The sequence below is a fragment of the Thalassophryne amazonica genome, chromosome 10 (genome assembly GCF_902500255.1).
Source record: "Thalassophryne amazonica chromosome 10, fThaAma1.1, whole genome shotgun sequence".
Lineage (NCBI taxonomy): Eukaryota > Metazoa > Chordata > Actinopteri > Batrachoidiformes > Batrachoididae > Thalassophryne > Thalassophryne amazonica.
This window is the reverse complement of record NC_047112.1, coordinates 20,580,758-20,602,538: the sequence shown is the minus strand read 5'-3', so window position 1 is coordinate 20,602,538 and position 21,781 is coordinate 20,580,758. Positions and strand designations below refer to the sequence as shown.

The following is a 21,781-nucleotide window of genomic DNA, read 5'->3' as shown; positions in this document are numbered from 1 at the left end:
TTCTGAATGAGCAGCAGCAAACAGTGATTAAAGGTTTTGGGAATAGTTACAGTCGGGCCTACATCACTTCCGCTTAGTTACTGCCACCAGTTTGGATGGCCACTGAAAACATACTGTACGCATTCTCACAACCACTGTTGATATAGTCGTCAAAGGCCTGCCGATTTATTCATGCCAAATGGCGTATGAGTATGTGGAGAGCCTTGATAGGTGTGCAAAAGTTGCTGCAGTTAAAAAGCTCATAGTTGGATCTCGGGATCGAGGTGACAGCCCACCGGGAGGTGAGCTGCCGTCTGTCCCAGGCCCTGCCTCTCGGCGCCCCCTTGATGCTCTTACCTGAGTGTCCTGTGGGGTCCGAAGTGTTCAAAGCGGGCCTGGTCGCCTGAATACCCCAGCTAGGAATAATGGAATAAGACTCCGGTTCTACAACCCCTGGCAAAAATTATGGAATCACCGGCCTCGGAGGATGTTCATTCAGTTGTTTAATTTTGTAGAAAAAAAGCAGATCACAGACATGACACAAAACTAAAGTAATTTCAAATGGCAACTTTCTGGCTTTAAGAAACACTATAAGAAATCAAGAAAAAAAGATTGTGGCAGTCAGTAACGGTTACTTTTTTTAGACAAGCAGAGGAAAAAAATATGGACTCACTCAATTCTGAGGAATAAATTATGGAATCACCCTGTAAATTTCCATCCCCAAAACTAACACCTGCATCAAATCACATCTGCTCATTGACATTGACCCTATGTCATGAAATTGACCCTATGTGTCTTTTTGCAAGGAATGTTTTCACAGTTTTTGCTCTATGGCAAGATGCATTATCTTCTTGAAAAATGATTTCATCATCCTCAAACATCAGAAAAGTGTCCAAAATATCAACGTAAACTTGTGCATTTATTGATGATGTAATGACAGCCATCTCCCCAGTGCCTTTACCTGACATGCAGCCCCATATCATCAATGACTCTGGAAATTTACATGTTCTCTTCAGGCAGTCATCTTTATAAATCTCATTGGAAAGGCACCAAACAAAAGTTCCAGCATCATCACCTTGCCCAAAGCAGATTCATCTCTGAATATGACTTTCATCCAGTCATCCACAGTCCACGATTGCTTTTCTTTAGCCCATTGTAACCTTGTTTTTTTCTGTTTAGGTGTTAATGATGGCTTTCATTTAGCTTTTCTGTATGTAAATCCCATTTCCTTTAGGCGGTTTCTTACAGTTCGGTCACAGAAGTTGACTCCAGTTTCCTCCCATTCGTTCCTCATTTGTTTTGTTGTGCATTTTCGATTTTTGAGACATATTGCTTTACGTTTTCTGTCTTGACGCTTTGATGTCTTCCTTGGTCTACCAGTATGTTTGCCTTTAACAACCTTCCAAGGTGTGATCACTCCTTTTTAGATGCAGACTAACAAGCAGATGTGATTTGATGCAGGTGTTAGTTTTGGGGATGAAAATTTACAGGGTGATTCCATAATTTATTCCTCAGAATTGAGTGAGTCCATATTTTTTTCCTCTGCTTGGTCTAAAAAAGTAACCATTACTGACTGCCACAATCTTTTTTTCTTGATTTCATATAGTGTTTCTTAAAGCCAGAAAGTTGCCATTTGAAATTACTTTAGTTTTGTGTCATGTCTGTGATCTGCTTTTTTTTCTACAAAATTAAACAACTGAATGAACATCCTCCGAGGCCGGTGATTCCATAATTTTTGCCAGGGGTTGTATTTTGTGGATTTTCTTTCTCTGAACTGGGGCCATGATTAAGAGGGATGGTCGTGGGCATTCTGCCGCTAGAGGTGAAATTCGTGGATAGGTAATCCGGCGGCATTATTCCCATGACCATCCTCGTTTACTCGGCTGATAGCAGCTAGCCATTTAACCCTTCTGTCTGGACTTTTGTGATGCTTTGGGAGCTTGAAAAAAACCCGCACTTTTCGATCTTTTAACTTATCGTGGTTGCAGCCAAATGCAACACATGATTGTGGCACTCTATGTGAAAACTGGTGTATGGGTGATTCTTAGACTACGGGCACTTATTATGTCCTTTGATCATATTGTATGAAAAACAGAAAAAAGGGGAAATTTCACACTTTTATAGTTATCTTTACAATGAAAGTGTGTTAAGAAATTTGTTCTAGTAGTCTATGATGACTTTTACACCTTTTTTCAGCATCATTATATGCAAATATTGCCATTTTGTGCTTGTCCCACACCCAGACTTTTGATCTTCAATGATAAAAATGAATGGTAAAGAAACGTTTTTTCTAATGTTTTAAAATATCTCTGAATAAAATATCAGTAAAATAATCAAAACATAATTGGGGTATTCAATGCCATACAACTGTTGTGATTTTTTTAAACAAAATGTAGTTGTCCCACACTTGCCGTAATTTCCACCACAACACTGTAATGTCCCTAAACAGTTTGTATGAATGATTGTTTGGGTAGTTTCTATGGAGATAAACAGTGACATCAGAGCACATGTATATAGCGCCAAATCACAACAAACAGTTGCCCCAAGGTGCTTTATATTGTAAGGCAATGGTGTGGTGGAAATTACATTTATAAGGCCAATAGTGCCCGTAGTTAAAGAATCACCTGTATATTAAGTAGAAAAAACATGGCAGAAGGATGCAAGCGCGATGGACATCAAGTAGGAAATGAGCGCGACAACGGTTTGTTTTCAGCGGCTCACTGGTTACTATGCACGTTGCCATGTGCAGGCGCATGAGGGACCCGGATGTCTGACCGTACCTATTATGGGATTTATGGATGTGGAACGTACTGCCTTCACACAGAGAGTGTGACTATTTACTGGTTAGCATATATCTATTAGCATTAACATATGCGATCAAGCTAATGGCATCTAATGCTAACCATTAGCATTAACTGTAGTTAGCATGGCCACATATTTTTCCTCAATTATAGTGCTGAATTCCACAAAGGAATGCATTCAAATGCCCGATCTTTAATGTGCTCTGATAGTAGCCATGTTAGCATAGTAATTTGTGGTATGTGGCAGTTCCTTGAAAGCTTTCATAACCAGGTAAAAAAAAAAAAATCTGTTCTTCCTTAAGATTCCCCTTAAAAATCTTTTGTGTCAAAAAATTCATGGCTATTGTCAGGTTGGCCTTTTAAAATGTATTGGAAGCAGGTTTTTTTTTTTTTTTTTTGCTTCCATTACATTAACGTGTAAATAAATAACTTGTTGGTGACCTAACTGCACTTTGTCTTTCACAGCGCTGCTGAGAGGAGGAAATTCAGTAAAAAACAAACAAACAAACAAAAAAAACGGAAATGCCATTTTTGTTCAAAGATTGAACTTGTTGACATCTGTTATCACAGATTTGGTCCTATAGTGTATGTTTTTTAACAACACAAAGGGGAAATAATACAAAGGAATTTTATGAAAGGAATTATGAGACATTTATGCCATAGTGACACAGTAAGTATGTGATTATTTGTTATTATTGTTCATGTGTGTGCACATAAAGGGGTTCGGGATCAGGCTGCCTTAGCTGGAGCCAGAGACGAGTAATCTCAGCCCAACATGGCCAAAGTCTGATCCCAACACCAAAACACCAGTGCATCAACAAGAAAGGACAATAAGGAGTTAGCTAGATAATGAGGGGAGCAACAAAAGGTGTGGAAGGTTGGAGAGATAAAGATAAAAGTATGTATCAGAGGATCTCAGCTGTTTCCACCTGGCTGTCGCCCAGTTTCTGGCAAAATTTGATGCTCCAGTCATTCCGTCTTTTTCCTTTGAATGAAAATCCGCCGAGCGCACGACACACACCTCACACAAAGGCTGCTTACCAGAAAATGATGTAATTGACAGGCGTGAAAAAGTTCACACATGCGCACGAAGGTTCAAGGTTTGCTCATGCAAGCACACGTGATTCAAATCAATCAGGTTTTTGAAAAAAATAAAAAGGTCCGATACTTTTCTAACAGACCTCGTAAATTTAATTATTTTATTTGCTACAGTCTGTGTATTCACCGTTAGCCCAGAACACAAAATACTTGCTCTGCGAGATTTGAGAATTTTGACACATGAATTTGCGTAACTGTGGCGGTCAAAAGGAAACAAGTAAAAATGAACTTCACAGAGTAGATCTGGTACATTACTTTCCGCTGGATGCCCTTCCAAATGTACAAGGAAAATGGAACAAGGGTTGAACCAGTGACAGAACTGTTGGGAGGCAAACGTGCCCACTATTTATGCTACATGCTAATCACTTACAATACCATGCTTCCCTTTGAAGTGATGGAAGTAAAGAATGATCAGTATGGTGGCTTTCATATTCACAAGCTATTATAGAATACAATAATTTTATTTGAATTCTGTTCTAATTAAGTGTAAACCCTTACAACAATGGAAAACTTACACTTTTCATTGAGTTGCAATACAAGCCAAGCAAGCTAACTAGCTAGCTATGCTCATTAGGGCAATGGCTGTGCATGCTAGTTTAGCGGCTGTACTCTTTTGTCTGCGTTGTGTTTCTGTTGCGACTCCTCTCCTTGACGCAAACTCGCAGTCTCTGACATGAGAGGCGGATAGGGTTGCCAACTCTCTGAAAAATAAATAAGGGACACCTCACCACCAGGGCCGACCGGCCGACTGACCATTGCCTTCACCCTTCCCAGCGTCTGTGTGAAACGATTTTTAACCATTTGACTGTTGACTTGACCCTGAATTTAGGTAGATGCATACATGCATTTGTTCTGATATGAACACGTGGAAAACAAATTATTATTTAGCAATTTATTTTTAGTGCAAAATAAATTTTCACTCACAATTTCAATATGAGCATTCTGTCTTGTTTAAAAATAAATCTCTGTAGTGCTATTGCTTAACTTAAAATTGTATAAATTAACAAAAAAAAAACAATAGAAAATTTGCATCATCCAAAACAATGTAACAGTGCAAAACAATGTAACAGTGCACATTTACACATTTAGTGTAATAAAAAGTGCAAAAAATAGTCTGAAAAGTAAACAGTACTGTTGTCGCGCACCTTTTCCACCCAGCTATTTTCCTTTTCTCATTCTCCCCTGTATTTTTGCATTCTTTTTTGTTTGTTTTTTTTTTTTTTTAGGAGGAGGAGTAACGACGTTACAGACATTGCTGTTCGTAGACATATCTGCAGTGCCAGTGTCGGTGTCTGTATCGATATCAGCCATGCTGATTTGTTATTGTCGTCCAGCGACCTTTGTCAGCTCATGACGTCGGTATCTTCTTGCGAGCAGATGTCCCTCGACCAATGAGATAAGAGTGATTCTGTATTGTCAACTCGTGTCTGTCAGCTCATTGGTGAAAAGCAGGAGAGGCTGGGATCAAATTTACCGTAAGTTTCCATATAAAGCGCCAGTCAATTCCATTGACATTTTACAGACTTTTTGATTCTCACAGAAATACGGGACAAACTGCGTCCCGTTTCAGGTCAATACGGAACGCACACTTTTATTTCCAAATAAAGGATGATTCCATTTTTCAAGGGACGGTTGGCAACCCTAGAGGCGGACGCTCTGACCAGCCGGCTAAAAAACCTGTGAGGCCTGTTAACTACCAGATGCACAGCAACTCCTGCTAGTTAGCATATAGCTGGCTCTAAGTCTTACTTGTAAAGCCATTTATGAACAAATGTATTGTACAAAGTATGTTCACTGGTTTATGTGTAAAAAAAACAACAACGTCATTTTAAGACTTTGGAGTTTTATTAATTCATTTTCTGCTGCTTATTTGGGTCCGGTGTCGCAGACCGAACGGTCCCCCCCCCAAAAAAAATCGGTCCGCCTTGCTTCGCTAGCCGCAGTTCATGGATTAACACCTCGTTTCTGCTTCAAACTGCACTCCAGTCATCATCTATCTCAGCGACAGGTATCTGTAGCTTTTGTACAACAATCATTTCCATATAAATTCAGCATTATTTCATCATAAAAGGCAGATGAAGCGATCAGAGCACCACAGCTAAACAGGCTGCTAGCGGATGCGTTCACTGTGCATCGATCAATTTAAAGCATCACGGAATTTCACAGAGTTTCTGCTTAACACGGCCTTGTTTCTGCTTAAAACTGACTTTAGAATGATTTAAGAGGTTTTTCCTTTATCATCTGATGGTTAATAATCACATTAATTCATTGATTGCTTTAGGTGAAAAGACTCCATCTCAGACATGCTGCTGTGGTCCGAAATTACTCATGCGCAATGAAGCAAGGCAGACCGATTTGTAAGGGGGGACTGTTCAGTCTGCGACACAGGATCACGGTATCAGGAGACCAAACCGCAAAGCCCACACTGTCCGATCCTTGTCCAAGTCCTCTAACTCTTTTTGGGGGATTCTGAGGTGTTTCCAAAAAAGCTGGCAAATGTAATCCCTCCAGCGTGTCCTTGGTTTTCCCTGAAGCCTCCTCAGAGTTGGACGTGCCTGGAAGATCTCCCTAGGGAGACGATAAGGCGGGCATCCATGTACTTGATGGTCTGTACACGCTTGTCCCAACACTAACTGTCAGCTTTAAATCTGAAATTTATCATTTGATGTGGATGCACATTCCTGAAATGTCCACCGCTTGCTGGACACATCAGGCATTGATAAAGAAGATAATCACCGATTTCAGTCTCAAGTGTTTTCGATGTATATTATTATGTATATCCCACCCACCCCAGTCTTGCTATTTTAAGTGTTCTTTAGGAACTGACAGTCGTGGACACAGCGAGTCTTCCAGTGTGCCTCGAAGTACAAAGACATGGTCCAGTTTGTCCGCATAAAGAACTGTTTGGGATTATGTCTCTTTGCTGCAAGAACAGCACTGCAGTCTGGGTGCTAAACCCGAACCTTTTCCTCCGTCCACGTCACTCACCGAACTGTCAGTCTCTAATGCCTCAGTCCCTCCATCTCACTGTCCGGCTTCAGCCTCGGCTCCAATCAGAGTCCCACATGACAGCTCTGAAACATCCGTTACCCTCTCGCTGCACACGAGCCTCCTTTTCCTCTCCGTCCAGCCCCCGTGGCGCTTGGCAGTGATGCCCATCACATAGACAGATGGAGCCGACCCTGACCCCGCTCCTCACCTGGGGGGACACCCGGAGAATCAATGCTTGACTAGATGATGGTTTGGGGAGAGTGGTGGGGTACAGAAAGAAGAAGAGGAGGAGGAGTGCATTTCTTTGTCGCCACGGCAACACATCACCTCATCTCCCATTGACTCCCCAACAGGACAACCTGAGGCTCTCAGATGAAAACGTGCACAGCAGGAAACTGACCATATATATATATATATATATATATATATATATATATATATATATATATATATATATATATATATATATATATATATATATATATATATATATATATATATATATATATATATATATATATATATATATACACATACACAAATCAAATCAATTTTATTTATATAGCGCCAAATCACAACAAACAGTTGCCCCAAGGCGCTTTATATTGTAAGGCAAGGCCATACAATAATTACAGAAAAACCCCAACGGTCAAAACGACCCCCTGTGAGCAAGCACTTGGCAACAGTGGGAAGGAAAAACTCCCTTTTAACAGGAAGAAACCTCCAGCAGAACCAGGCTCAGGGAGGGGCAGTCTTCTGCTGGGACTGGTTGGGGCTGAATCAGGAAAAAGACATGCTGTGGAGGGGAGCAGAGATCAATCACTAATGATTAAATGCAGAGTGGTGCATACAGAGCAAAAAGAGAAAGAAACACTCAGTGCATCATGGGAACTCCCCAGCAGTCTAAGTCTATAGCAGCATAACTAAGGGATGGTTCAGGGTCACCTGATGCAGCCCTAACTATACTCAACAAAAATATAAACGCAACACTTTTGGTTTTGCTCCCATTTTGTATGAGATGAACTCAAAGATCTAAAACTTTTTCCACATACACAATATCACCATTTCCCTCAAATATTGTTCACAAACCAGTCTAAATCTGTGATAGTGAGCACTTCTCCTTTGCTGAGATAATCCATCCCACCTCACAGGTGTGCCATACCAAGATGCTGATTAGACACCATGATTAGTGCACAGGTGTGCCTTAGACTGCCCACAATAAAAGGCCACTCTGAAAGGTGCAGTTTTGTTTTATTGGGGGGGGGGGGGGGGATACCAGTCGGTATCTGGTGTGACCACCATTTGCCTCATGCAGTGCAACACATCTCCTTCGCATCATCCGTGAAGAGAACACCTCTCCAACGTGCCAAACGCCAGCGAATGTGAGCATTTGCCCACTCAAGTCGGTTACGACGACGAACTGGAGTCAGGTCGAGACACCGATGAGGACGACGAGCATGCAGATGAGCTTCTCTGAGACGGTTTCTGACAGTTTGTGCAGAAATTCTTTGGTTATGCAAACCGATTGTTTCAGCAGCTGTCCGAGTGGCTGGTCTCAGACGATCTTGGAGGTGAACATGCTGGATGTGGAGGTCCTGGGCTGGTGTGGTTACACGTGGTCTGCGGCTGTGAGGCTGGTTGGATGTACTGCCAAATTCTCTGAAACGACTTTGGAGACGGCTTATGGTAGAGACATGAACATTCAATACACGAGCAACAGCTCTGGTTGACATTCCTGCTGTCAGCATGCCAACTGCACACTCCCTCAAATCTTGCGACATCTGTGGCATTGTGCTGTGTGATAAAACTGCACCTTTTAGAGTGGCCTTTTATTGTGGGCAGTCTAAGGCACACCTGTGCACTAATCATGGTGTCTAATCAGCATCTTGGTATGGCACACCTGTGAGGTGGGATGGATTATCTCAGCAAAGGAGAAGTGCTCACTGTCACAGATTTAGACTGGTTTGTGAACAATATTTGAGGGAAATGGTGATATTGTGTATGTGGAAAAAGTTTTAGATCTTTGAGTTCATCTCATACAAAATGGGAGCAAAACCAAAAGTGTTGCGTTTATATTTTTGTTGAGTGTATAAGCTTTAGCAAAAAGGAAAGTTTTAAGCCTAATCTTAAAAGTAGAGAGGGTGTCTGTCTCCCTGATCTGAATTGGGAGCTGGTTCCACAGGAGAGGAGCCTGAAAGCTGAAGGCTCTGCCTCCCATTCTACTCTTACAAACCCTAGGAACTACAAGTAAGCCTGCAGTCTGAGAGCGAAGCGCTCTATTTGGGGTGATATGGTACTATGAGGTCCCTAAGATAAGATGGGACGTGATTATTCAAAACCTTATAAGTAAGAAGAATTTTAAATTCTATTCTAGAATTAACAGGAAGCCAATGAAGAGAGGCCAATATGGGTGAGATATGCTCTCTCCTTCTAGTCCCTGTCAGTACTCTGCAGCATTTTGAATTAACTGAAGGCTTTTCAGGGAACTTTTAGGACAACCTGATAATAATGAATTACAATAGTCCAGCCTAAAGGAAATAAATGCATGAATTAGTTTTTCAGCATCACTCTGACCTTTCTAATTTTAGAGATATTGCGCAAATGCAAAAAAGCAGTCCTACATATTTGTTTAATATGCACATTGAATGACATATCCTGATCAAAAATGACTCCAAGATTTCTCACAGTATTACTAGAGGTCAGGGTAATGCCATCCAGAGTAAGGATCTGGTTAGACACCATGTTTCTAAGATTTGTGGGGCCAAGTACAATAACTTCAGTTTTATCTGAGTTTAAAAGCAGGAAATTAGAGGTCATCCATGTCTTTATGTCTGTAAGACAATCCTGCAGTTTAGCTAATTGGTGTGTGTCCTCTGGCTTCATGGATAGATAAAGCTGGGTATCATCTGCATAACAATGAAAATTTAAGCAATGCCGTCTAATAATACTGCCTAAGGGAAACATGTATAAAGTGAATAAAATTGGTCCCAGCACAGAACCTTGTGGAACTCCATAATTAACCTTAGTCTGTGAAGAAGATTCCCCATTTACATGAACAAATTGTAATCTATTAGATAAATATGATTCAAACCACCGTAGCGCAGTGCCTTTAATACCTATGGCATGCTCTAATCTCTGTAATAAAGTTTTATGGTCAACAGTATCAGAAGCAGCAATGAGGTCTAACAGAACAAGCACAGAGATGAGTCCACTGTCTGAGGCCATAAGAAGATCATTTGTAACCTTCACTAATGCTGTTTCTGTACTATGATGAATTCTAAAACCTGACTGAACTCTTCAAATAGACCATTCCTCTGCAGATGATCAGTTAGCTGTTTTACAACTACCCTTTCAAGAATTTTTGAGAGAAAAGGAAGGTTGGAGATTGGCCTATAATTAGCTAAGATAGCTGGGTCAAGTAATGGCTTTTTAAGTAATGGTTTAATTACTGCCACCTTAAAAGCCTGTGGTACATAGCCAACTAATAAAGATAGATTGATCATATTTAAGATCGAAGCATTAAATAATGGTAGGGCTTCCTTGAGCAGCCTGGTAGGAATGGGGTCTAATAGACATGATGATGGTTTGGAGGAAGTAACTAATGAAAGTAACTCAGACAGAACAATCGGAGAGAAAGAGTCTAACCAAATACCGGCATCACTGAAAGCAGCCAAAGATAACAGTACGTCTTTGGGATGGTTATGAGTAATTTTTTCTCTAATAGTTGATTGCCACAAAGGATGGGCCTGTTCTAGAATAGACACCATTATATTTCAAATCACATGAAATGGCAGAACAGACCATTTATTTATACGGGTGATTCTTAGACTATGGGCACTTATTATGTCCTTTGATCATATTGTATGAAAAACAGAAAAAAGGGGAAATGTCACACTTTTATAGTTATCTTTACAATGAAAGTGTGTTAAGAAATTTGTTCTAGTAGTCTATGATGACTTTTTCACCTTTTTTCAGCATCATTATATGCAAATATTGCCGTTTTGTGCTTGTCCCACACCCAGACTTTTGATCTTCAATGATAAAAATGAATGGTAAAGAAACATTTTTTTGAATGTTTTAAAATATCTCTGAATAAAATATCAGTAAAATAATCAAAACATAATTGGGGTATTCAATGTCATACAACTGTTGTGATTTTTTTTAAACAAAATGTAGTTGTCCCACACTATTGCCGTAATTTCCACCACAACACATAATGTCCCTTTAAACAGTTTGTATGAAAGATTGTTTGGCTAGTTTCTATGGAGATAAACAGTGACATCAGCGCACATGGATATAGCGCCAAATCACAACAAACAGTTGCCCCAAGGCGCTTTATATTGTAAGGCAATGGTGTGGTGGAAATTACATTTACAAGGCCAAGAGTGCCCGTAGTTAAAGAATCACCCATATATATATATATATATATGTGTGTGTGTGTGTGTGTGTGTCTGTATATTAATAATACATTTATTTATGCAGCACTTTAAATGAAAAAACAAAGTTCAGAACAAACTCCAAAACAGAGTAAGAGCAATTAAAACCATAAAAACAGTTTAGTACAAACTAGATTACAAAGAAAGATAAAAACCATAAAACTGGTGATAAGCAATAGAAAATAAATAGGTTTTAAGACTAGTTTTAGAGTCAGTGGAATTTGCCTTTTGAATCCATACAGACAAGCTGTTCCACAATATAGGAGCATGGCAGGAAAAGGCTCTAAAACCTGCAGACTTCTTTTTAACCCTTGCGACACAGAGCAAGTCCACATCCAGTGACCACAGGGCACGAGGAGGCACATAAGGCTCAACAAGTTCAGCGAGATAAATTGGTGCGTGACCATTTAAAGCCTTATATGTCAGCAACAAAACCTTGAAATCTGCTTTTAGAGACACAGGAAGCCAGGATGGGTGTGATGTTGAATATTGAAAATTTGTGAACGCTTGAGCTGTTACATCTGAAAAAATAAATGTAATTCAGGCTTATTTATATTATCACACTCCTTAATATTATCATTTTGACTATATCACAGCTTCTGTGACTGTGATTGTAGAAATTGCATAACTTTTGTGTGTTGCATCACATCACCACTCACAGCTTCATAGTGGAGTTGAGCAGAGAAGGATTTTCATTCAACAAAACAAATAAATCCAGGCTGGCACCTCCCAATTGTCTCCTGGCAAACTGGAGCTGAAATTTCACATCTTTTTAAAGAAAATCCTACATGCTGCTCCACCATGAAGCTGCAGAACTCGTGATGCAATAGTTAAACGTTGCACTATTTCTCCAGTCACAGCCACGGCAGCCAGGGATGGATTGGGGGGGGGGGGGGGGGGGGGGGGTTGATAACCTAATGTTTGCTACAATTTCTTAGTCATTATTTTCCAGTGAAAAAAGGCTGAACGTATCTCACTGTGTTCACCAACATGATCATTTTAACACTAATGTCTGTCCATAGAAGTTGGATAAACGTCTATGATCTGTAGATACTATTATAGATTAAAGTGTTTCTCAAGGTTCTAGACCAGTCTGTCAAAAATTCACTGGTGATTATGGAAGATATGGTTTACAATAAATATTTTTACTTTGATAATTTGACTATGTTGGTATTCATGATGGAAAGAGTTGCTTAGTACAAGTATAATTTATTTATTTATATATATCTGTGACAATATTACACCGTCATTCCATAAATGGTTGCCTAAATGTGATCATCATGACCCCCCCCAACACATACACACGGTAAAAAGTTCTGGATCCACAAATACATAGAAGTAGTTAATGATTTTATAGTTTTCAATCTCAGGTAAACTCAAACCGTTTAAACATTTCAACTTTGTTTTCTCATTAACCCACTAATTAATACAAAAAGAAATAAAAACATTTTCAATCAAAAGCACAGAATGCAAAAAACTTTTCCACAGTATATCTCAGCTGTTCCACGTATATACTGCTGCTCTTCAGTCTGGTCATTTTATTTTTTGGTGTGTACATTATTTGTGTATTTTTTGCACCGAACTTGGTCAGTATAAACTGTGTGATCAGTGAACAGGATGATTGGTGATGTCATGGAATCATTTGACCTACTGTACTGGTTTTATGACTTAAAAGAAGAAGTCAGTGTTTATAGATCAATGTTTATGGTGCCAGTGTGATGAAGCTATTTTGATAAAGTCTAGAGGTCAAGTACAGCAAGTGACAAAGTGAGAGAGAGACACACCATAGTTTGTGCTTCTGCAGTGACGGACGTTAGAGAAGCACCAAGAGGAAGTTTCATCATCGTGACTTTTAGAATTGGAATTAATGGGTATAGAAAATGGATGTATGGCTTAAAATATCTTAAACTCATAAATACCCCCCAACACACACAGACACAGGAAACATTTTTGCTGTAAAGTTGGAGATTTTAACATGGGTGTCTATGGGGATTGACTTACTTTTTGACTCAAGTGGCCATTCCAGGAACTGCAAGATTTGACATGTCCGCGTTGAGTTCATTTTAGTTGCTGCCACATCATCAAGTAATTAATATTTAATCAGTGTGTCTTCATATTTTCTTTGTAAGGAAATGTATCGTGCATTTTTCACGTCACATTTGGCGCCTTAACTTTGCATGTGCGCACACACACACACACACACACACACAAAATATACAGACTCGTATCTTGTTCCATTTCCATGGTACTACCTCTCACACAAACCAGATAGCATTAATCAGTGACACATGCACGCACCTTTATGTTCCCATTTTTTGTCACAAGTATACACACATGCACATCATCTGCAAACAAACACACATGCGGACAGGCGTGCACTTTATGCAAAGCCATGCTCATTGCTGTGGTTTCACACATTTCTCACATGCACCAGCAGACGTTAATCTCTCAGGTGCACAACGTGAAACGTTTCCAAACCAGCATGTTGCCAATAAACGCCTCACCTCCTCCACTGTAATTAGCTCACACTGTCATATTGCGCCGCATCACACCATCACAGCCCTGCCTGAAATAACAGTATCTGTCTGCACCTATAAGCAACGCCATCACACGTCGAGGTAATCTTTTCCAGGTGGGGGGAGTCGGTCATTGGTGTTATAGAATGTAAGGCATTTTCGGACACATTTGTGTGCACTGATTGTCGGGTTGGAAGTGCACAAACTGCAGATGCTGTCAGCTGGCGTTGAGCTGCTTGGGTTTGCGCCATGCACTGCTGACTTTGATAGAAATAAAGGCTGAGAAGATTTTAAAGAAAAGCTGTCCAAAGCCATAACCTTGAGGATCTCTGCTGGTGTGTATGTGTGTGTGTAGTAGATGTTTGTGCGGTTGTGCTCTGAGGTTGAAATGAGGTTTCAGTCTACAGGACAAACCATATGTTCAGGGAAAGAAAGGACGGAATGAAACACAGACACGACAGACCTAACAAGCTCTGACCTGGTAGAGTTTAAAATATAAAACCGTACAGATGCTCGCACCCTCATCCAGAATTCAGCTGTTTTTGTCCATGTGTGAAAATGTCACAAAAGAAGTTACACTCCCCCCAACTCAAAAACAGCTGAACGTTTTTTTTTAAATTACAAATGAGGATTGAAACTTGTCACAGATGAAAAATAAATTAGAGGCCATTAAAATAAAGTTCAACCAAGATTTTTTTGTTTTGGTGCAAACTGCTCCTTTGTAACAACAACATACCATTTTTTTCTTTTTGAGTTGTGGTGCTAAAAAGGGGTTGGAGCAATACATTGCATATCGTGATAATTATATCGTAGGGCCTGTATCGAATCATATTGTTTTTCAAAATGAGGATCACAATATCATGAAATAATGACCTCTTGCCAAAGAAACATACATGATTTATAAAATATACAAGTTGGAGACAGGTAACATCATGGATTACAATTTATACTACAGAATAATTTTTTTGTAAAGTAGCTTCAACAAATCAATTGCCAACTTTTTTTTTGTAACTGATTAATTGCTTTGAGTCTTCTTTCTTTTTTTAACTGCGCAAGTGGCAAGTTTCTTTCCTCTCTAATAACCTAAATTTCTTTGGGTTGTGGACAAAACAAGACATTGGATGATGTCATTGTGGGCTTTGCAAAAACACTGATCGGCATGTTACTCTAATATGAATGTAGTTGTTATAGCAAAACTTAAACAAAATCTAGTATGTATCGAATCGTGATAAGTACTGTTTCATAGAGTTAGTGTATCGTTCCACAACTCATGCTAAACAGAAGGGGATGCACTCATTCAATTCATGGCATTTCACAAGGTTTGAGTGGCGATTGAGAAGTTTTGAACCCAGAAAAGTAGGGTGTGGTTCTCCATCTTTTGCATTCTGAGAAACCGACATTTCAGTGTTGACAAATGTCGGTTTCTCAGAATGCTAAAGATGGAGAACCACACCCTACTTTTCTGGGTCAGGCTCAAAACTTCTCAATCATCCCTCATACATGCTCCGACTTTCTTAATAATGTGTTCAAACAAAACTATTCACTACACTTAATAGAAGAGTTTGGGAACTTCCCACGAGTCCTAGGGTCCACTTTTCCTAGTATCAAGGATTAAGGATGTAAGTTAAGTAGGCTTACAAAAGAGTAACAATTAAAAACAACCCATTTAATTATGGTGAATTATCATTTGTTGATTTTCAATTCAACAGATTTCTTGACAACAATACATTTAAAGGCAGGGGCGTAGCGCCAAATTCTGGGCCCGAGGTACTAGCCATATTGAAGACCCCCCCCCCCATTATGTTCTTTTTTATTATCGCAAACACCAAATTTCTAATGCGTAGTCAAACCAGGTCTAAATCATGTATACCTTAGATCACACCTGGGAGTCAGAACCCTTTTTAAAGTTGGGGGGTCTGGGGGACCAAATTGCACCATTTTCTAGAAAAACAAAGTTATGTTATATTCTTGTCAAAAACATACCTGGAGTAGTGTTTTGTTTTATTTTGCACATACATACATCACCGACACACCACAAAGAGATTTCCATAAGGTTTAGATGCCTACAGCAGCTATCTCAACCACTGACAAAATATTACAGCAAGAGTCCACGAAAGTATTTTAAAGGCCTGACTAAAGTGTACGAGTGTTTTTAAGTTCTAAAATACATCTATCAACTGTTTCAGAAGACCATAACAGGTCAGATTAACATAAAAAGGTCACAGACATATGCTCTTTGGGGTTTTAGTGGGCAAAAATGAAGATTAAGCGAAATAAAACACTGAATCAACAAAGCACCAGATCGAAGCACTGCTTCGATCTGCGAATCACTGCTTCAATTGGTTTAAGGTTGAAAGCAAAGCCGCGCTGCAGAAATGGTTGATTTATATGGAAAAAACTAAACATTTGCGGTAAAACAACGTAATTTAACAACTAACTGATGACTAAATTAGTTGACAACTATTTTAATAATTGATTAAATCAATTAGTTGTTTCAGCACTACTAAACACCTCCTCTTTCTGTCAGAACCCGTTTGGGATGTGTGTGTGTGTGTGTGGGGGGGGGGGGGGGGTCGCCTGTGCGCCTGTACTAAACATTTGTACAACTGTGCAGGGGTGGGAAGGGCCCTCAGAGATCTTTCAATATTATTGTTGGAGCAGAATTATGTTTTCCAACATTTATACATTCATTATAATTATATTCTTTTACAACATGAATTGTATGGACATTAATAACATGCAACACAAAAATGTATTTAATGCCAGTTTTTTGTGCTCGGGGCCCTGGGTACATAGTACCCTTTACCCCCCCCCAGTCTGACGCCCCTGTTTAAAGGTGATTAATGGTGTATGTCAACAGAATCATATTATTTATTTTTGGAAATTGAACAAACCTGGATTTAGTTTGTTAGATATTTGAAAGTATTACATTTATTTGTGAACTTAAAAATCAGTTTGGGGTTGTAATATACACCATCAAATAATATAAAGACGTTAGGACCAGTAGACCCCCCCGAAGAGTTTAAACAAGTTCCATCTGTTCTTTAATTCCAGTTGTTAGTCGTGAAGCTAAACGTTCTCACCTGTGATGAAACGCTCGCTGATAGAATCCTCCAGGACACCACGCCGCCTCTCACAGGCGGGCGGTTTCTTTATTGTTTACACCTGAATCACGTGACTCTGACTCCCACAAGACTGTGACCTTGACGAGTCTCAGGCAACAACAGCAGGTTGCATTTGTTTTGTTTTTTTATTTCACAAAGCACCTGAACGAGTGAGCCAATCCCACGGGGACACGACTGTAAGAAGCAGGTCGCTGATGGAGCCTCTGGCGCCTCCGGCAGGAAACCTGCCACTGAAATTTACAACATAAATAACATGTTAAATCTTTTTAAAGATCATCTACAGTGAAATGGTAAAGCCGATATACAAATAATCTTCACAAAATTCATAATGAAACAACTACTAAAAAACAAATGTACATCAGTTCCTGTAATCCAGGCTGTCAGCCCCGCCCACCTACCTTTTTCTTATTGGGTATTTCAAATTTGTGCTGGCCTGCAATTGGTCTGTTTAATTTGTTTTGCAGCAAATCAAGCTCGTGGTTGTTCCTGAGAAGCTCAGATTCAAGGGAAGTATAAAATAATCATTTTAGACTAAAAGTTTTTTTTAAAAATCAGCGCAAGTGGTCAAAACAGAAGGTTCTCGGTTCATGACCACCCAAAGCACATGATCCGTGTAATGTGCAGTTGCATCTGGAAAGGGTATCTGACGGTGTAAAACTTGTGCCAAATCAACATGCAGGTCCACGTTGGAACTACTGTGTTCACTCTAAGCCAAAATAAATTAGTTTTAATATTAAAACACTGCCCCCTTCAGGAGAAAATTGTGAAAACTGTTCTTTAGTAAAGTGTGAAAGAAAAACTTTTTTAAGTGATTATTTAACTGTTGTTTTTTTGTTGTTGTTTTTGTGGTGGGTTTTTTTATGCTTAGTGATTGTCGTGCAGTGAATAAGATCTACGCTGTACGTGAACTGAGATAAACGTGAAAGTTTTTGCTGAGCACCATTTCTGGAAGTTCGCGTCATTGTTCTGATGTCAGAACAAGGTTCAAACCCTGATGTCTTATTTGCGTCCTTCTACATGACTTTATAGTAAACACCTTAGGTTTCGTATTGTAATAACTAGGACTTAAATTTTCTTAAATGCATAAAACATTTGGAAATTTGAACTATGTGCCTGCTTCCAAACCATAGCTTTGCACACTTCTGGAATTCTTGCACAGCAGCAAATTTTTTTATTATTTTTTGGGCTGGGGGGTGGGGGGATCCAACACCGGAATATTTTCTCTGTGCATACTGCGTGCAACATATATATTTGTTGAGAACATTGGCAGCTTGAGGGCGGCACTCAGTGGTGCAGCCCACCCAGGAATCGCTGTAATACACCATGAAACCATCAAGACAAAAAAATAAAGACTCTCTGGAGCTGTCACTGCTGGAGCATTAACATTAATGTGACATAAGAAATATCTGAAAATTAAAACCTTTGTATATTCAGCTGTGAATCTCACTCGAGCAGCCTTATGGTCCGTGGACTACTAGTGGTCCATGGGTGACCCCTAGTGGTTCGTGAGTATACTGGTAAAATATCACAGTTTAAATTAATATATATGCTGTCTGAAAAGTGTCTCTCAAACCTTTTAAAAGTGACTCCCAATTCTAATTGATATATCTAATTGACATATACGTATCATTTTCATTATTAAACGTGTATGTAAATGATTGTTTTTGTTATTTGGGGAGTTTTTCTGTTAGCCCAGTGCAGTATTTCTCAAACCTTTTCAGATAAATAAAAATAAATTAAAAAATATCGTATTTATTTGCTGGTTAAGTGGTTTTGGTCTGAAAAACTTTGAGAAATGCTGCACTGGACTAACAGATGCAGAAAACAAATAATTCAGTCTAATAGAACTGAACACACTCTTTAGAAATGGGCTCCAGCTGAAGGCTCAGGCTTTGCTCAGATGTGCAAAAATTTACATCTCTGCATTAGCCATTTGATTATTTGTGTGCATTGTAACAAGCCGACGCTCATTTTATCTGCCTCCCGCTGCCGCCGTGGCAACTCATTAGCATGATGATAATAAAAGATGGAAAAGGCTGCGAGTGTCAGCAAACCACAGTCCAAATGTGTACTTTTAATTTGTTCAGCTGTTTATCAGCCACTTTCTGCAAACTTTGCTTTATTTTTCTTTGCTTTTTTTTTGAAAGACGTAGAGATCGTGTCTGGAGCTGCACTATGTTCATACTTAATCTTCCGCACGGCTGCAGCCAGATGAGAATTTATGAAGTTATTCTTTAACTCAGTTTGCACAGACATCAGATCTTTTTGTGTGTAAAGAAAGAAACTTCAGCCTGTGTTCTTTTGTGTTGCTCCTCTCTTACAGGTGACGGCAAACTGAGCGAGTTCTTGGATTTCTGCTTCGGATGTTGCCGCACTGAGGATTTGGATCCGGATTGGATTTTCCGTACGGATCCCTGCAGCTCATGTGTAAATAGACATGGGAACATAACACGACTGTAGTACTCGACCCACCTGGGAGGGATTTGGAACACAGTATACAGTAACCTCTGGAATTTTCTGTTGCCGTTGACAGACTGGTGGCAGCGTTAGTCGATTAAAAATGAACTGAAAGGTTTGTCAGGTGTGTCTGGGTTTTTCCCGCAGGGGTGTTGGCTTCATTAATCAGGCTGGGACCGGCAGCAGAATGCCTGAACTGGATGACTTTCCCCCCATGAGGGACCCCGGAAGCCCTGAACTGGGCCTTAACGGTCCAGTGGACCCAGTCCAGATTCAGCACAACATCCTGGACGAGCAGGTGGAGCTGTGGTGGTTCAGGGATCCCGGAAGATCTCTGCTCTGCTACTGTGTTGCTGTGCTGCTCATCCTGGCCTGCGGGCTGGGAGGCGTTGGACTTCTCTCAACCACAACCAGCGTCTCAAGCGAATGGCGGCTTGGCGCGGGCACGGCCCTCTGCCTGCTGGCACTCGGGGTCCTCCTCAAACAGCTGCTCAGCTCGGCCGTGCAGGACATGAACTGCGTTCGGAGCCAGCGAAGGATAAACATGCTTAAAAGTGGCGGTTTGTCAGACCTGCTCGTGGTTTTGATTGCCGGGCTGTTGCTGCTGATTTGTGGAGCAGTTCTCCTGCGGTTTGCCTTGGCTAATCACATGCCAAAGCCCGGCCAAGCCCTGAATGACATGTACATATCTGGGGTGGTGTTGCTCGCTGGAGGTGGTGCCGCAGTCGCGGGAGCAGGAATATATGCTGCTGTGGTCATGGTGCTGGACAGGACGAGGCACAGGTGGAGGTTGATGGACAGGGTTTTAAACATCTTCACCGTTTCTGGACACATGGACCGGCAGGCGCACAGAGAGACTACCTCCAGTCTTGCTAACCTTATATGAGATGGAACCACGTTAGGGCAGCAGATGTTGGCATCGGACCTTTCGTGCTAGAATCTTTATCCACCACTGAAGAGTGGCGACTTGGAGAAAGTAGAGAGGTTTTGAGATCAGAATCGTAACTAAATTCAAGCGATTCCTCTCTTGCACCCCTCGGCTTTTGTTCTGTGCTAAATACAGGCTGTATGAGGTGATTGGGATTAAGGCAGCAGCCTCGTCTGAGCAAGATGGTACCAGCACTGTTGAACCAGATCCAACACGTCTTGACAGCTCACATTTGTGGCCGACATAAAACAGCCTGCCCCCAGTGGACAGGATCATAATACATGAGATAATACAATTATCATTGTTGTGATCCATTTTTCCTTTTGTCAGTCTGCGGAAAAAATAATACATCTAACACTCCTCCATTTGTCGATTCTTAACTATGCTGATGCGGGGCGCTGTTTCCCCAAAATACAAATAACATCAGAACCCATCCATCTTAGAGCTGCATCCAGAATTAGATCTGTGTCGAGATCTAATGACATTTTCTCTAATCCAAGGTATACAAGTCCACCAAACTTCATTGAAGTACTTAAATACTTTTGAAATATCCTTTTGACAATCAGACAGCCGCGTGTGGGTTGTTGCCTCAGCCTGCTGATGCCGCCGCACACCTGGCTGATTCTTGCACAAACCCTGCACGGCTGTAAAAATATCAAGAAAGCTGTGAGATTTGTCAGGCGCTCCTGCTTCTGGCTCATCGTCAGATTCAGGCTGAACAGGCTGTCGGATAAACTTTCCTGCCACCTTCACATTGTAACACTTCATTTATGATACTTTATTCATCATATTTGTTTTTCTTCTTCTTCACATGTGACAAAGAGCAGGTACAAAGTCAGATCCTGTGGCATTGCTTGGAGTTCACAACATGTGGCTTGTATTTGACTGACGAAATCTGAATTATTAAAGATGCAACTCTAAAGGCCAGTTCTCATGTTCATGGATATGCATCCCAGACGGTCACGGCCTGTAACAGTAAAGTGCAAGGTCGCTTACGAATGTGATCTAGTGTACAGTTTTATGATGATGATGTCATGTATGATAACCTTCGATTCTCTGTGGAAATGCAAGGGATTACTAAAGTATACCAAACTTCACAATGGGGGAAAAAAAGTCTCAATTGATATATTGGTTGCCTGATATTGGCCAATATGAGCTTTTTATGAACATAAGGGGATCAGCATTATTTTTGCAGAAATGTTTACCGGGTCCAGCAGAGAGTACCTACACGGGATGGCTGGGACCCCATCACCCTTTGGCCACGCTTGATGAAAGAGACAGAGGCAACATGACTAGCTATAATTCCATTTCCGTCAACATTGGTATTCAAGAGCAACAAGAGACAAATGGTCACCATGGCAACAAAATAAAGGAGAAGTCTATTTTATACAAATGCTGAACGATGTGACACGGCGGCTGCCAGTCCAAGTGAAGGCGGCGTGACGTACTT

At 40.4% G+C, this 21,781-nt stretch overlaps 1 protein-coding gene across 1 annotated transcript in view; it reads left to right on the top strand.

Moving 5' to 3' along the window:
* The window catches only part of LOC117518414 (transmembrane protein 125), a 34,632-nt gene extending 13,386 nt beyond the window's left edge, over positions 1-21,246 (top strand). Inside the window, exon 2 of the mRNA XM_034179529.1 lies at positions 19,270-21,246. Within this exon, the coding sequence (XP_034035420.1) occupies positions 19,591-20,289 (699 nt within the window). The 5' untranslated portion in view covers positions 19,270-19,590 and the 3' untranslated portion in view covers positions 20,290-21,246. The remainder of the gene's footprint in view (positions 1-19,269) is intronic.
* Positions 21,247-21,781: the final 535 nt, after the last annotated feature.